This window comes from Anolis sagrei, chromosome 1 (genome assembly GCF_037176765.1).
Source record: "Anolis sagrei isolate rAnoSag1 chromosome 1, rAnoSag1.mat, whole genome shotgun sequence".
Taxonomy (NCBI): Eukaryota; Metazoa; Chordata; class Lepidosauria; order Squamata; family Dactyloidae; genus Anolis; species Anolis sagrei.
In genome coordinates, this window is record NC_090021.1 from 21,578,514 (window position 1) to 21,596,147 (window position 17,634).

At 40.1% G+C, this 17,634-nt stretch overlaps 1 protein-coding gene across 1 annotated transcript; it reads right to left on the reverse strand.

Annotated features, from left to right (window-relative positions):
* Positions 1-299: 299 nt before the first annotated feature.
* VSX1 (visual system homeobox 1) lies at positions 300-16,749 on the reverse strand. Its single transcript, XM_060754537.2, has 5 exons — positions 16,212-16,749; positions 9,021-9,099; positions 6,167-6,290; positions 2,968-3,148; positions 300-794 (listed from the first exon to the last, which is right to left on the reverse strand). Exons 1-5 carry the CDS (start codon positions 16,681-16,683, stop codon positions 523-525), a joined length of 1,128 nt encoding a protein of 375 aa, XP_060610520.2. The 5' UTR covers positions 16,684-16,749; the 3' UTR covers positions 300-522.
* Positions 16,750-17,634: the final 885 nt, after the last annotated feature.

The window sequence follows — 17,634 nt, forward strand, 5'->3', positions numbered from 1 at the left end:
AACCAAGAAATCCTTCTAATTCAGAAGGATTAACATCTCTGAAAACAAAAACAAAATCAGTTTTATAATTATCATCTCTTGGCTTAGTTTAGGAGACACACCGTCAAAACTAATGTGCACCTCATATTTGGCTATGTAATTTAGCAAAAAAAGTGAGCATTAGATTTGAGGAAATATGGTACTTCTAGAGTTATGTGGGGTTTCTGTTACAGGAGGGAACATTATTAGCATTTTCTGGAGCTGCTAATAAAAGGTGACTTAGTGTGACATTTGAAAGAAGAGAATTCAACTACATCTATTATCTCAATTACATATAAAGAACTTTAAAGATGAAAAAATAAATAATATCTTGGGCAGGTCCCATCTGCATGTAAAATGCATTAACCTAGCAGGAAAAAAATACTAATAAATATTAATAAATATTCACATTTCCAAGCAATGGAGAGGTTTCCTTATCTCATTTTGAGTCTGTGGTTCATACCTACCCTCTACCCACCACCCTGTGCTGCCAATGTCCCACACTTAGCGCTCACTGTCTTTTATTTTGGGATGTGATGCTCCACTCAGACTCTGTCTCAAAGTGCTGCTCTTTTTCTCCTGCTTTGCAGTGCTGGAAAGATCCATTGCAATGTCTTCAGAATTGTCCGTGGCACTGAATTTGTCAGTGGAATTTTGCTCCTGTTCTTCTGGCTTAATTTTTAATTCCTCTTCAGGGAGCTCAGATTTCCAGACAACATTACCCTTTTCCTCATTTTCAGACTTCCTTGGAACATCAACTGACTTCTTATGCATTCCTTTATAAAATAAGATAAACAGATGGCAATACTGATTACATCTTGATCTGACAGACAAGATTGGTATTATTATTATTATTATTATTATTATTATGTTTATTTATGTTTTTCTCTCCACAAAGGACACTCAAAGCGGCTTTATCTGACCCAAAAGACATTGCTATTAATACCTATTTAAAACTATGGATGGGAAACATGTCTAGTGATGGTTAGTAGCTTCCATGTCAGTGAAAGTTGTGAGCTAATCTGGGTGTTGTGGATATCTATTTAGCAGTGAAAACCCAGTCAAGAATCCTCTTTAACTGTCAAAGGTGAAAGCTCACATATACTTGAAAGGAGCTGGGTAGCATTTCAACTTTCACTGTGCTATCCTACTGTATCCTGGGATTTGTAGTGCAGTGTGGTCCTTACAGATGTCTGGCAGAAATAATGTGAAGTACCTTGCCAAATTACAAATCCTAGTACTGCATAGGATGGAGCCAGGACAATTAAAGTGGCAAGTAAATGTTTATGACTGTAGCATAAATGTATTGTAAAGGTTAAATAACATTGGACTAAATCCAATTGCTAGTCCCAACAAGAATAGCCTCACTAAATCATCAAGCAAGACTTTTCTAGTCTATCATCATCATCACTATTATTACCACCACTACTACCGTTTTTCCCCAGTACACCATTCAAGTTCAGCATACAAAGGTCAAAACAGATACAGCATTAAAATTGGGATTTAAATGTTGACTTAATAATTGCTTTGATGCATCATCTTTAGGCAGTACTAACAACTGGATTTAGGCCATTAATTGTAAGAATTATGAAACATTTCTATTGCGCATACTTCCCATTTTTCTCAATGAACTTGTGTCTAAGAAGAGTATACAAGGAGAGGAATGTAACAAGGGGAAAGGAAAGGAAGTGCTTTGCAGGCAAAAGATTCATTTCAAACCTTGGCATTTCCAGCAGGTTTCAAATATGACCACCACCACTGAATTATCTCACTTCCAGTCCCAGTGTTAAGAGGACCTAGAGATCCTTAGAGATGTATCCTTTCTAGGAATTTGCTAGGTTTTCCCATATCCAGTGTGTATATACAGAGGAGAATAAGTAAAGACATGAATGTGGGACCAAGCCTTTGGGCAGTAAGCAAAGCAAAAAATGTACAGGATTATGTGCAATTGACTCTTTGAAAGGCCTCAGACCTCAGCTTCTGGATTTGTGATTTTAATATGGTTTAATTTAATTTATAGTTAGATGTTATAGTTGCTTTTATACTAGGTTTTTTATATGTTGTAAGCATTAAATTTTTGCTGGAAACCACTTTGAGTCCCCCTGGTGAGAAAAGAGGTATATAAATCAAGTAAATAGTGGTCAATCTAGTATGGCACTGACAGGCAGCGCCTGCTTAGGGTTTTAGAGCAGAAGGAAGACAGCAGGTCAAGAGTTTAGAATTTAGCACTTTATATTCCAAGACAGTGTGTATATTTTAGTTGATGAATTGCATTGTATATTTGCAGTTGATTTTGGTAAGGCACACCTGCTTTGTTTGTTTTTTTAAAGTAAAAAAGGATACCTCATTCTTGTACACAATGGAATCCAGTGATTTAATTGTGTCAGTAATATTGTTTGATTCTCTAAGATCTGTGGTTTCATGTAACCATAGTCCAGCTGGGAATGTATCCCGCGGCTGATATGGGGGTTTTGTTGGACTTGGTAACCCCTATTCATCTCTTCTGTATTAGAGATAACTAATCATATGAGAAGGAGCATACGTTAGTCAAAACTCTTTTCCCATACTCTCCATGTGAACAGAGAAACCATCTGAAGAGGGGAACATCTGTTGTACATGGAAATGCACCACACAGGTTTTACAGTCCAAATCTCCACCTTATTTCCCTGAGAGGATATGGTCCATATGCGAGATCAACAACAACACTTTCCTCCTGGTTATAAAATGCATAGGGGAGAATTCAAGTGGCTTTCCAGATCCTGTTGGACTATAAGTTCTAGAAGCTCTAACCAGCAAAGCCAATTGTGAAGAAAGTTTAGAGCTGAAGCTCAACAACATTAGGAAGGGAAGTTGTTTCCCACCCCTGATACGGTGCTAGAAATGAACCTAGGAAAGCAGTTTCTATATTAATTAGGGTTGAGCCATTCATAGAGTGAGGTGTCCACTTACCAAGCAGCCAAGGGGCACAGGAGCCCACAAGCCCATTTTTGGCAGAGTTGATGATTGATTCTGGTAGTGGGATGGAGTGCCTCACCATGGCTCCGTAGAGGCCATATTCAGCCATCACACTGCTGCGGCCCCAGCACTTCTCACGTTTCCGCCACTTTGCTCTTCGGTTTTGAAACCAAACCTTTTGGTTCCGAAAATGAGTGCATTTTTAAGAATAGACTATATGCAACTATGTAGATTGAGAGGAAGCTATTACATCAAGAACACCTAAGTATTTTCGCATCCAGATGTGAACAAAAGGTAGATTCAGATCCACTGGCAAATCTCTTTGTGGTCTGAATTAGACTGCCAAGTCATTTCTAATTCAAAGTAACTTCAAAATAGCAAGTAATTAAAGAGCTAATATTGCACTACTTCCTTAATCTCAGTATTCCTTAAATATAAAATAGAAGTATGGATTTATTATTTTCGTTACTTTTATATCCTGCCTTTCCTCAAAAAAGATGCATACAAGTCTATATTTCTCCCCATTTTTTCCTTGAGCAAAAACCCTGGGTGGCAGATTGAACAGCTCAAGGTTTCATGACTCAATAGGGGACTTGAACCAGGATGACCAATGCTTAAATTTCTGGCCACCAATTTTAGAGTTTTGTTTAAAAATCTTTGATCATTAGTAACTCAGATGTAGGTTTCTATATATTCTTGACTCATGAATTGCAGTAGGCAATTGATCCTAAACTACCATTTTGCTCCTGGTTATGATTAGGCAATCTCAGATTAAAACAAACCAGTCAAAGTATGATACCAAAGCATGAAATCTGTCCACCACTGAGGTCTAAGCAATATCCAGTTTTTCAGTTGACTGGAGAACTGGACACAGCTTTTGTCTGAAATTATAATTATTATTATATCCATTTATATGCTGCTTTTTGCCTGGAGCCCCAAGGGGCTCACAGGAAACCTAAGGCAGCTCACAAAAGAAATTAACAGCTTTTCCATTTTATTTCTAATAACTCTAAAACACCACAACTTTCCTTCCCATACAAACTCGGTATTAAGTGAAGATGTTGCTTGAAAAAAAAACCCTATCCATTGCTACTTCTGTAATTTCTACCCCCACCCTATCTTGTTAGATCACTTTTTATATTAACAGCGGTTTGTCACTTGGTTCTCAAATAAGAGTTCAAATTAAAATATTTTGAAGTAGGGGTGGATAACCCAAACATTCAAATACCCAAATGTTCATTTTCAATTTTTAAAAAATCACTTCGAATTTTGCAAAACATGTACCAAAATAGTGTTCAAACTGTAACAGCTGTGTGGAACCATTAAGGAATTTGGTCCACCAATATCTGGATGGCTACACATGGCTCACTCTTGGGCAAAGGGATTTCTGTAAGATCCTTAGGCCCAATGTTAAAAGAAAAGCAGGGTGAGGTTAAGTGAGCACATGATGCAATTTCCACACACATTCTCATAAACCACCATGAGTGACACTATCTCTAGAAATGAAACCAAACCTGGTCAGTAGTCCAGTTTTGATTTCATACATAGTCTTTTCAGGAGAGCTTTAATTTGTTTTAAAAGGGAAATTGCCACTCTTTTTAGAAACACTATAACAGGAGATACAAGTGGATCCGGGGTACAAAAAATAATCAGGGCTATATGTTGCATGATGCAAACTCTCCAGTCTAAATTAGCTTGTCCATTGTTTGCAAACGACAACCCTTTTAACCACAGACTTTTCCCACACAAGTCAAAGGAAATGTCAATTATTGATTGCAAGTAGCATCAATTGAATACTACTTGCAATCCTATAGTTCAGCAAGGTAAAGCAGTTGTTTCTACCACACATATTTTTACAGTGCTGAATTAGAATCAGACAGCTAGAAGATTATCAATTCCAGGCTCGTGCACTATACTATGGCTGGATTTGTGAAGATAAATTCATTCCTGAGATATATTTATCTAGGCTCTCCTAAACCCCATTGGTGTCAGCTTCAATGATCACCATTCTCTGTGGAAAGCCATGGAGGAGGACGTTCCTCAGGTGACACGCAATCACATCCACCGAGACATTAAGGACTATACCCTGTTAAGTGCCTCAGTTTGGACATTTGTGTGAAATGGGAATCATAGAGTTGGAAGAGAGCACAACAGCCATCCAGTCCAATTCCTAGTCATGCAGGAACACACAATTAAAACACTCCTTACTGATGGCCATCCAACCTATTTAAAAACCTTCAGAGAAGGAGTCTCGATCACAACTCCTAAGCAGCAGAATATTCCACTGTTGAACAGTTTTTACTGTCAGAAAGATGTTCTCATTGTTTAGATGGAATCTCTTTTCTTGTAGTTTGAATCCATTATTTGGTATCTTACCCTCTGGAGCAGCAGAAAACAAGCCTGCTCCACCTTCAATATTGTTTCAAATATTTGAACATGACAGTCATGTATCCTCTTAACCTTCCCTTCTCCAGGCTTAACATAATCAACTTCTTAAGCCACTCCAGATAGCACATTGTTTCAAGATGTTTTACCATTTTGAACACAGCATTCAAGTGAGCTCTGGCCAAAGCAGAATAAATAGAGTGGGACCATGACTTCCCTTGATAAAAACATTATACTCGTATTAATGCAAGCTAAAAGTTCATTGGCTTTTTAAGCTGTTGCATCACACTGTTGGTTCATGTTCAGCTTTTGATCTTCCAGGACTCCTAGATCCCTTTCACATTGTAAAACTTCAAGGCACACTAAAGTACAGTAGACTCTCAGTTAACAAGCAACCACGGGGTTTGGAAGATGCCAGATAAATGTAGTTTCTGGTTGCTTGACATCCACTATTAAAAGCATGCCTAACTAATACTATAACCCATACTATACCATACCATAAACTCTGTATTGACTTAATATTATTATTGAAATAGCATAATTAATAGCAAATGAAGACAAATAAAGATAAACTTAACAATGTAAAATAGTTTTATTGTATTATAAAAAAAGCTTTGTGACTGCAGTATAATTTCTTTGATTTTTGCCAGCTGCTTGAGAGTTCTGGCTGCTTGAGTTCCTGTTAATTGATAGTCTACTGTAGTAAGTCCCAACCCCATTTCCAGCCTTTACATATAGCCACTAATATATACATATATATTGACACAATATGTGTGCTATAGTTATGATACTTTATCAGGCAACATACCTGTATCCTATCCTCAGGGAGCTCCGTTTTCATAGCTAACATTTCTCTTGCATACACATCAGGATAATGAGCTTCATTGAAAGCCTTTTCCAGTTCCTCCAGTTGATGGGCAGTAAACACAGTCCTGCAGGGACAAGAAACTCATCGTCAGAATGACTATGTTGCAATTGTTTGAAGTATCAGATACATATGCAAGGAGGAAGGAAATCTATACTAATCCAAGCAACTAGCACAAGTATTTCTTTACCACTGTTGGCTGTGACAAAATGTTCATTGGGTGCACTGTGGAACGAATGCAGTTTGACACCACTTTAACTGCCATGGCTCAGTACTATGAAATCACAGGAGTTTAGCTTTACATAGCATTATCTGTCAAAAAGCCCCATTGCCTCACCAAACTACAACTGCTGTGATTCCACAGCATTGAACCATGGCAGTTCAATGCTGTGGTGTCAAACCGCTTTCATTCTACAGTATAGATGCACCTATGTTTCATCCAATTTTTAAAAAGCAGCTTTAGACACTAGGACAAAAGCATGCAACTAGGACAATCAGGATCACTTTACCAATAGTTAAAGTGAGGCATCTTAAACAATGGATTTGTGGTGTAATTAAAGGGCAGCAAATTGTTACTTAATGTATTATTCAATTTGTGTTTTTTCCTACCACTGTCAAGGATAAGACAAGGAGCTTGTGGGATTTTCTGCCTCATTACCCAGAATAATTTATGTGGCTTTGAGTATTACGAACTTGACCTGAGGGGGTGAAGGGCACTTTTTGTTCAGACAATGAATAGTCTTGGGCCAACTATAGGTACAATGAATTAGCACATCATTTAAATTTCACCTGCTGCATGAGCTGATGGCACAAGAAGTTGATAGGAACTGAAGTCTATGACATTTGTTGTGGGTGGGCACCAGGCTGGGTAAGGCTGTTCTGAACCTGAGATGGCCTCTTGCCATTTTACCCAAATGGTGTCAGGTTAACTATGAACAATTTGTAACCCACAATGTTAATGAAGCCCACTGTGCAGATAGAGTTTCTGAACCTCCCAAATCCCCTAGCCAGAATGGGAGGATTCTAGGAGCTGTTGTACCCTTAAGGGGGAAATTGGGAAACTTGTTTAAGAGATGAAAATCCGGAATAATCTGGCAGTGCCTGGGTTTTACTGAAACACTGAATATTGTGAGTTTGATTTTCTTATGAAAAAATGATTTCATTCTGGATGAAATTATTTGGTGTGTTCAGAGCTTAGGGAAATTACTTTTTTGAATGACAATTTCCAGAATACTCTAAGGCAACATGATCAGTACCCATGCTGGCAATGAGGTTATGGGATATGTAATAAAAAAAGAAACTTTCTCCAGCCCTGGATGAATTTGTATATTACATTTGTTGTAGCCTGGTCAGATTCTGAGTGCTCAGAAGATAAGGAAGTGGATGCTGGGCTAGATTCAGAGGGCCCAAGTGGCCCGGGGAGAGTTGTTTTGGAATCTCCTGGCAGTTCCCTGGAGAAAGTGATATCAGTTTTCTTGAGAATCTGCCAGAAGTAAAAGCTGAGAGAAATGTGGGAGACAATTAAGGCACTTGAAATTTCAGAGGCAAAGCATACAACAGAGACAAAATCACTTTTCCCAGAGGCTTAGAGATGAGAGGAAAAGCAGGTATGTGAGGAATGATGGCTTCATGCTATCATGTTTATGGATATATCTGTGGATTGACTCTTACGACTGTATTTGAAAGGATTTTGGACTATTGGCTAACTTTTTGAACTTTTATTGTCCTTTTTAGACGTGCTTATTTTTATATACTCTTCTTTGAATAAACTTTTGCTTGCTGGATTACCAGGACAGAGAGTGATTTGTGTTGAAAAGGGGTTTCAGGGCTCTAGTGAAACAACTTTATCATAAAGGAATGCAAGTTAGGTGCCCCTCTCTTCCTTAAATGTGGAAGGTATTTGTGTGACTGTATTTAATAAAGTTTAACAAAATATTTATCTATATAGATAAAAGTCAAAGTACAGGCAGTCCTCGAGTTACAAACATCCAACTTACAAATGATTCGCACTTAACAATGGGGATTGGACAACAGTAAGTGAGAGAAATGTATCACTCGGAAGGTAAAGAATTATCATGGGGGGAAAGTTTCTCCAATGAAGCTTTCTCACCAATCCTTGTTTCATATTTTTCAAAATCCAATTATCATGGGAACAGTAAATGAGGTAAAGTCTTCTGAACACAGGCACAGACAGCAAGACAAATACCACAGGGTTATTAACCCTATCCCTGTGCTATCCAGAGCTTATATATGGCTGGAGTTACATTTTAAAAAATGTACCTGTTCATAGTTGCATACAATTCAACTTAAGAACAAACCTACATAATCTATTGTTCGTAACTTGGGCTCTCCCTGTATACAGTATCATAGTCAAATAAGTAAATTTCTCCAGCTCTGGGTGTATTTCTGTTTTACATTATCATAAATTACTGCTTTCTTTATACAGTATTGTAATTATTTGAGTTTAACTATTTGAAGGATTTCCTCACTCCTTAAAGCTTTCTAGGATATATGGGGATAGTTTTGGGATTGTCTCAAGTTCCAAAATGCTCATGTATAACAAAGCACCAGAAATATGCACGTGACTTACTATAAAAACATTTCTTTTTGAAACATCTATAGATCATAGTTGTTGTTTTTTAAAGAAATCAAATTTATACAAGACAGAAATACAAAATGAATGTGTGGGCATGAGAGAGAGTCACAGAGAGAAAATCTTTTAAGAGTAATTAATTCAGTACATGGGGAAAGGCTGGGAAGGCTCTTGCTACACATCCAATATTTATATATTTTTTACCTGTGCCGGCGTTTCTTTCTCTTGATCTGAGAGTCGGAAATCTTCAAACTGTTCTTGTCACCTGATAAACTGTCTTCATCTTTTTGTCATGTTGATGGGAGAGAAAGAGGGAAAGATACTGATCAAATCTCTTGTTCAGTTATTTTTATTCACTTTTGTTTTCATTATGTATGTATATCCTTTCAAGAATAGCAATAGTCTCACAACATTAAAATGAAGTAAACATATCAAAATAGAAGAAAAATACATAAAAACACCAGAAATTATTACAAATCAGTTATGAAAATCCACTCAGTTTTCATCACACATTAAAAATGAAGATGGGAAGTACTGACACCTCATATTCCAATGTAGCAATGAACTTATGTCAGCTTTGTAATATCAACTTTTTCATCAGAACCCTTTGATCTACAAAAAAAACAGAACTAGAAAGAAAAGCATTCTTGATAGAGGAATTTGTTTGGAGAACCAGAAATGAACCCTGTTCATGTTCTTTCCATGCAAAAATTCACTCTTGATTAATCAAAATCCTTCTTAATTTCAGCTGTACAGTTCTAGAGCAGCAGAAAGGCCATATTGTTGCTGTTGTTTGATAATTAGTTGTCATGATTCTTTGCCAATTTACCACCAATTACTGGTACATTCAGCCGTATCTTCTGCCCACTCCTATTCTAATGGGGATGGCATTTCCAACATCAGCTAATCGCCACTGTTATAGTCTGTTTCTGATTAATGTGGCTGTACTTGTGTGCACATGTGTGTGTGTGTGTGTGTGTGTGTGTGTACATGCAACAGGTAGTCTATGTGTACCACTATGCCAACACCTAATTCACAGGCAACCTCCCTGCCAAGCCAGGTCATGTCAATAGCCAAGAAAAAAGGTGGGCAGATGATTGCCATCCAGGGCAGCAAGTAGGGTTGGCACATGGCCAGCGCTGATTAAAACCACTCTCCCCAGTCATTAGGAATATAGGTCATCTCTATCCATCCCCACTGCCAGGCAAACGAAATGGGTGGGGAGTGCTGGCACAAACACTGGATTTTCAGCACCAGGAGAGCAGCAAGAACAGATGGGCAGCTTTCTGGGAGGCTAAGGCGGGAGTAGAATTAGAGGCAACCCAATTTGTCTACCAACTGGGCCAAAAGAAAGAAGAGAGGAGTATCCAAAGCAAACTCAATTGATCTTGGAAGGAGCATCTCTGGAACACATCAAAGGTTATCCAATACAATGGATCCTTGGTATCTGCTGGTGTTTAGTACCAGAACCTAACCATGGATATGCAAATCCACTCTGTGAATGCTCAATTTTCATTATATAGACAGGTGTAGTAAAATAGTATCCCTTTATATATAATAGCAAAACCAAGTTTGCTTTTGGGAATTAAAAAAAAAAGATTTTCAAGGCATGGATTGATGAATATGTGAATACAGAATCCATGGCTATGGCGGTCTCTTTCTTCAATTCTTTAATATTTCAGTAAAATGTGAGGTTTGTTGATACACAGAATTAGAGACAAGACGAAATATACAATTCATTTCAGTAGTTCTTGGAACAGTTTTACTTATTTCCAAACAAAAAACACGTCACAAGACCAGCACTAACACACAAAATATAAGTACAGTAATTTTCAGAACTTAATAGTCTCTTAGAGCTTTATCCCTTCACTATTATCCTGACCCCTCAGTCAGCATTAGTACACTGTCTTTGAGAGTACTAACTCAAGCAAACACTCCTTTTGATTTCTTCCCTGGAAAGAGGAAGGTACACATTAGATGCACAGATAGAAACTTTTTTGTGGTGATATTTTATCTTGTTCTTGTAGTGAATTCCACAACAAAACAGGCAAGACCAATTCCATGGGTCTTACCTACCTTCTGAGTTAGAAAGGTACAAAATCAAAGTCAGCTTTCCTCAAACCAGGAATCTCCATGTGTGTCAATGACAATTACCATCATCCACAGCCAGCATGGCCAAAGATTATGCTATTGTGACCCTATACAACAGGAGAGGAATGGATCGAATAATGCAGTTGCCAGAGATCTGCTTTTGGCAAATGATGGGTTCTACCACTGATCTATGGGCCAATGCCAATGCTGGCTCAGATATCCTCTCTTGGATTGCCCTTTAAGTCCTCTCAACATCTGCTTTTGAATGAATGATCTGTCAACGATGTATGGACCTTAGGTTATCTCCCAGTTCTCAGAAATATATTTTGGAGATAGACTTTGGAAGTTGATAATATTTCCAGAATTGTTTGGCACAACATGCCTTCTGAATCTGTGACAGCAGTTGACCGTGACTCCATGATGAAATCTCAGTTCTTTTCAGTGCTAATGAAATGAGATGTCTGAAATAGTAAGAAAGGAAAGAGAGAGACTTTGGTGAACATGCTTTTGCTGAATTACAACTAACCTTACCATGTGTTCAGGATTGATAGACCATGGCTTTTGGTCAAAGATGTAGCCAGTGGTAACTCAAAATACTTCCAATGTATATAGTTGGACCGTCTCTGTTTGCACATCAGACAGAGCCAATAGGAATAGCAATGGGTAGAGGAAACTGGTGGAATCAGTGGTTAGTTCACAGAAAGCCAAAGATTAATGCTTTTTTGGAAAATCAAACCTGCTTAGAAACCTATGCTGGAATCCAATGCACATGTTATATTGTTGATGTTATTTGCAACTGCTTAATTCTTGCCATGGTTTACTTCACTGATATAAGTTCCTACTGCTTTCCCTTTTACCAGTCATTACCATTTTCCCATGAGTCATGTTGGTCCCATCTACACTGTCATATAATGCAGTTCATAATGTAGTTTGCATTGAACTGCATTATGTGAGTCTACACTGCCATACAATGCAGTTCAATGCAGTCAAACTGTGTTATAAAACCGCATTATATTGCAGTGTAGATGGGGTTGTTGTCTTTTGTTTACTTAGAAATAAGTCTGATTAAACTTAGTAATTGTGTTGTAAATCCCATAAAGCTGAAAAGCGTTGATTGTTATTTAGCTATAGCAAATAAAAGCAGGCTGCCCATTCTCATGGAAGCTCTGTTACCTTAATTGTTCATATTTCATTACAAAGGAAAACAAAAACATTTCTTTATCTGTGGGTTGTTGTAGGTTTTTCCGGGCTATATGGCCATGTTCTGGAGGCAATTTTTCTCCTGACGTTTCGCCTACATCTATGGCAAGCATCCTCAGAGGTAATGAGGTCTGAGTTTCTTTATCTTACAGAGCTTCACAAAAGACCAGTTCCAGTGTGTGGATGCCTATTCAATGCAGGCAGCTAGAACTGTGAGAGCTAGCATAGTGCAGTAGTTTGTGTACTGGACTATAACTCTGGAGATCAAAATTTAAATCCCCGCTCAGCCATGGAAACTCGCTGTGTTATCTTGGGCCAAGTCACACACTCTCAGCTGTAGGGGAAGGAAAGCCCCCCCCCCCCCCCCCGAACAAATCCTACCAAGAAAAAAACATGATAAGTTTGCCTTAAATTGGAAACCACTCACAGTGAACACAACACCAACAATTAGACCTGTATATATTTGTTCGTATTACATTCGCCATATGCAGCAAAAATCCAGCAACCACTTCTGTAAGGAGAAGCAAGAGCATACTCAAAGTTTGGGAAAGGTCCTTTTCTAGACTATAGTTCTCAGGTTACCCCAATCAGTAGTTGGGCTGATTTGAGAAATTTTAGGAACTGCTGAATTCACACACACATTCCAAAGCATTGCTTCTCCCCCATCTGTTATTCACCTGTAGTATTGACTCTCCAAAGTCATTGAATCTCATTCAGAGGTTCAGAAGTTGTGCATCCAAACCATCCTCTTCCATTGCTACTTCTCTCTAACAAAAGTCGCCAACTGGGTTTGCACACAACAAAATAGAATAATTGTCTCTTAGGCAATGCAGCATAGTTGCTGAAACAGCCAAGTTTAATTTTTCGTAATTCAAGATTATGGATTCTGCAACTTTTGATGGACCCTGCTTCTTTAAAAAAAATACTCCGTGATAAACAGATGACAGGTTTTGCCAGAATATGCAAAGATGTGGCCAAAACGGGATGTTTCTCTTCATGTTTAGGCTGTCAAAAGTTAACTTTGGACGAGAAGAGTCTGGGAGGTGCAATTCCAAAGTAACTTCCTCACACTCTAGATTTAGGCCATGTGGCTCTTATAGGCACAGAATTTAAAAGGAAGATAAACCAAGGGAAAAAATCTTTTCCAAAAAGAGATGCTGATATGTTCAGTTAGGGAATTTGGAGGCTAACAGTGCAAAAGATTTGCTTATTCACACAAAACCCATGCAGTAAGGAGAGGAAGCAGATATGCTCTTCCCCAAAGGCACGTCTTTGTATGTAAGCGCATGTGCGTGCATCTTTTTATATATATTGTTGTTGTGTGCCTTCAGGTTATTTCAGATTTGCGTGACCTTATCATGAGGTTTTCTTGATCAGACCTGTTCAGAGAGGGGTTTTTTTTTTTTGTCTTCCTCAGAGTGTGAGAGAGTGAGATTTGCTCAAGGTCCATAACTGAACTTGCACACCAATTCCGGCTGTTAGGAATTGTGGGAGTTGAAGTACAAAATACCTGGAGGGCTGAAGTTTGCGCATGCCTGGTGCAGTTGCACCCTTGAAAATGAGGAGGCAACATGTTCTAATTTCTGGGTTGTTGTAGGTTTTTCGGGCTGAATGGTCATGTTCTAGAAGTTCTAGTTTCTAATTTCTACTTTTTAGAAAATTTAATTTGCGGTTTCAAAAAATGAATTTCCAAACAAAACCCTGAATTTCTAAAATGACATGGAAATGAGCTGATCAACTTCAGGAAAAGGAGCAAAGTGGCCGAGATAACAGGGGAGATCCAATAGTACCAAAACCAGCCATACTGCCTAAGAATCAAACCTGAAATCAGGGTAAGTAGCATTGTCAGTCTATCTTGAACAGTTTCTTTTTGGGAACCATAAGTAAGAAAACAAAAGCTGATGTTTCTTGCTGATATGTGATGCCAATTCTGTTGATGTTCAGCAAAGTCTAGTTTAAGTAAACTTATTCCTAACCATATAGCATTCTAATGACTATGTTCATGACATTGTGGGAAGCCTCTTGGGCAGGAATCAAGGAAATCCTAAACCATTTTGAATCAGATGCATTCAGTCAATACACTATAGTTGTAAGCAACAACAAAAAAAGGAGGACCACAGGTCTTTTGAACCTGTTCAGGCCCTAAGATCAGCCGGGGAGGCCATCCTCTTGGTCCCACCTGACAAACGAGATGCTCTTGGTAGTGCCCCCCCCCCCCCAATTCTGGAATGCCCTCCCTTAGGAAATTAGACAAGGACCCATTCTTATAACTTTCAGGAAAGAGTTGAAAACCTGACGATTTAAATAACCTTTTGGTCACAGCTAAGATTATCAGCCATCTGATCAGACAGGATTTTAAATAGTTATAGAACTAGAATTTACAATGCTGGATACCCAATCATAGGAACTGGCTGGTTTTAAACTGTTTATATATATTTACTGTTTTAGAGGGCTAAATAGTCTTTTAAACTGATTATTTATTTATTAGTCCCCTCAGGGAGATAGAGTGGGCTATAAATACATAATATTAATAATAATAATAATAATACTATTATGTGATTATTGTCTTTTTGTATCATTTATTGTATTCATTTATTTGCTGTAAGTCGCCCTGAGTCCCTTTGGGGAGAGGGGGCAAGATATAAATAAAGATTATTATTATTATTATTATTATTATTATTATTGATGGGAAACACAATTTCATTAATAGTGCCGCCTGTGGTACAGCGGGTTAAGCTGTTGAACTTGCTGACCGAAAAATCGATGGTTTGAATCCAGGGAGCAGGGCGAGCTCCCGCTGTTAGGCCCAGCTTCTGCCAACCTAGCTGTTTGAAAACATGCCCATATGAGTAGATCAATAGGTACTGCTCTGGCAGGAAGGTAGCGGAACTCCATAGAATAATAGTTGGAAGAGACCTCATGGACCATCCAGTCCACCCCCCTGCCAAGAAGCAGGAAAATCGCATTCAAAGCACCCCTGACAGATGGCCATCCAGCCTCTGCTTAAAAGCCTCCAAAGGAGCCTCCACCACGCTCTGGGACGAAGAGTTCCACTGCTGAACAGCTCTCACAGTCAGGAAGTTCTTCCTAATGTTCAGATGGAATCTCCTTTCTTGTAGTTTGAAGCCATTGTTCTGCGTCCTAGTCTCCAGGGCAGCAGGAAACAAGCTTGCTCCCTCCTCCCTATGATTTCCTCTCACATACTTATACATGGCTATCATGTCTCCTCTCAACCTTCTCATCTTCAGGCTAAACATGCCCAGCTGTTTAAGCCACTCCTCATAGGGCTTGTTCTCCAGACATCTGATCATTTTAGTCGCCTAAATGTAGTCATGCTGGGCTGTTGTAGGTTTTTCGGGCTATATGGCCATGGTCTAGAGGCATTCTCTCCTCTAGAGAATACCTCTAGACATGGCCATATAGCCAGAAAAACCTACAACAGCCCAGTGATTCCGGCCATGAAAGCCTTCGACAATACATTGTAGTCATGCTGGCCACATGACCTTGGAGGTGTCTACTGACAGCGCTAGCTCTTCAGCTGAGAAATTGAGATGAGCACCAACCCTCAGAGTCAGGCACAACTAGACTTAATGTCATGGGGAAACCTTTACCTTTTAGATTGACATACTGGGACCCCTACGGAGTCTAATAAGGGGGAGGACCCAGCACTCTTTAAGTCAGGCATGACCTTTCCAGCAACCTACCTGGAGCTGTGGGAGTTGGAGTCCTAAACAGTCCCAAGCCTGTTCTAGTTCCTGGTTGGCTATATGGGTTAAATCAGACATGGGTAAACTTCGGCCCTCCAAGTGTTTTAGACTCCAACTCCCACAACTCCCAGCAGGTTGCTGGAAAGCCTATGCCTGACCTAAAGACTGCTGGGTTCAAAACTGCTGGAGGGCTGAAGTTTGCCAATGCCTAATTTAACCCATATAGCCAACCAGGACCTAGAACAGCCTTGGACAAACTTGGTCCCTCCAGGTGTTTTGGACTTCAACTCAGTAGGTTGCTGGAAAGCTCCTGCCTGACCTAAAGACTGCTGGGTCCTCCTAAGAGCAGATGCCCCCTTGGAAAGGAATGCAGGTGGGGAGCGTGGGTGTCTCTTACCGGAGATGTTCTCCTTGAGCTTCTCGGCGCCATACTGGTGGTGGGGATGGTGGTGGTGCTGGGCGGGAGGGTGGTGGTGGTGGTGGTGCGGAGGGTGGGCCTGGGGCTGGTGCTGGAGGAAGGGCAGGTGAGCCGGCAAGAGGCAGTGCGCCCCGGAGGAAGGCGGAGGGGTGGCGAAGCCGCAGAGGAACCCCAAACCCAAGGGCAAGGGCGCCCCGCTTCCTCCTCCTCCTCCTCCTCCGAGTCCAGCCACTGCTGCCGCCGCCCCTCCACTTTCGCAGCCCGAGGCGGCCGGGGGCTGCAGCTCCGCCTCCAGGCCCAACAGGTCGGTGATGGCGAAGCCGCGCGTGGAGCGCAAGGGCCCTCCAGCGGGGCTGCCCATGCGCGCCTTCTCGTTGCCGCCGCCGCCGCTGGGCGCCAAGACTTTCCCCTTGGCTTTGCCCTCCACTTGGGTCTCCTCGCGGCCCGTCATGGCTGCTGGGAAAACAACGCGCTCAACCTTTCGCCCGCGGGTCCGAAGCGGACTAGGAAAGCGAGCCGGCTCGCGGGCGGCTTTTATACCCCGCGCCTCGAGACCCAGCAGCCAATCAGCGCCCGGGAAAAAAGAGGCGCGCGAGTGGCGGTTGGTGGTGGCACGCGGGCAAGGCGGGCGGGGGGGGGGGGGGGGAGAGAGGGAGAGGGAGAGAGAGGAGGGAAAGGGGCTGCCAACTTGTTTCTGTCTCAGAGAAATAGCAACAACAACAACAACAACAATAGATGTTTTCAGGTGGGAAGAGAGGATAGGAAGGGAAAGAGGCTTCCAACTTGTTTCTACCTCAGAGAAATAACAATAATAATGGACTCACTACACACTACATCAAGGACTCAGCCCACTTCATAGAAAAAAAATCAGCAATCTCAAGCTAAATACCAACGACAAACTGATCAGCTTCGATGTGGTATCTCTAGGGCTGGGTAACCACGGAAAAATTTGTTTCTAAACTTGATTCGTTTTTAGGGGGTTTTTGCGTTTCGTTTTTTAAAAGAATTCTGATTTTTTTCTTTAAAAATGTTCGAAATATACGAAATTTCGTAAATTACAAAACAATTACGAATTGATTCGTTAATGGCGGGCACGATTGCGCAATATGCAAAAAAAAACCCTCCAAATGGGACAGGGGGAACTTCTGAAGCTTCCCTCTCCCTCTGTTGTTGACTGTTGGTGTGATAATTTATTTTTTATCACTGATAAAACAACAACCCTAAAACTTGTACCAGACATACGGAAACAATTACGAAACAATTTCGAAACAATTACAAAATAAATTGAAAAATTTGTTTTGATTTTTAATTGCTCCTGCATGGCTCGATATCGGATCGTAAGCTAATTTAAATACGAATTAATAACAAATTACGAAATTAACAAACAAAACCGCCCAGCCCT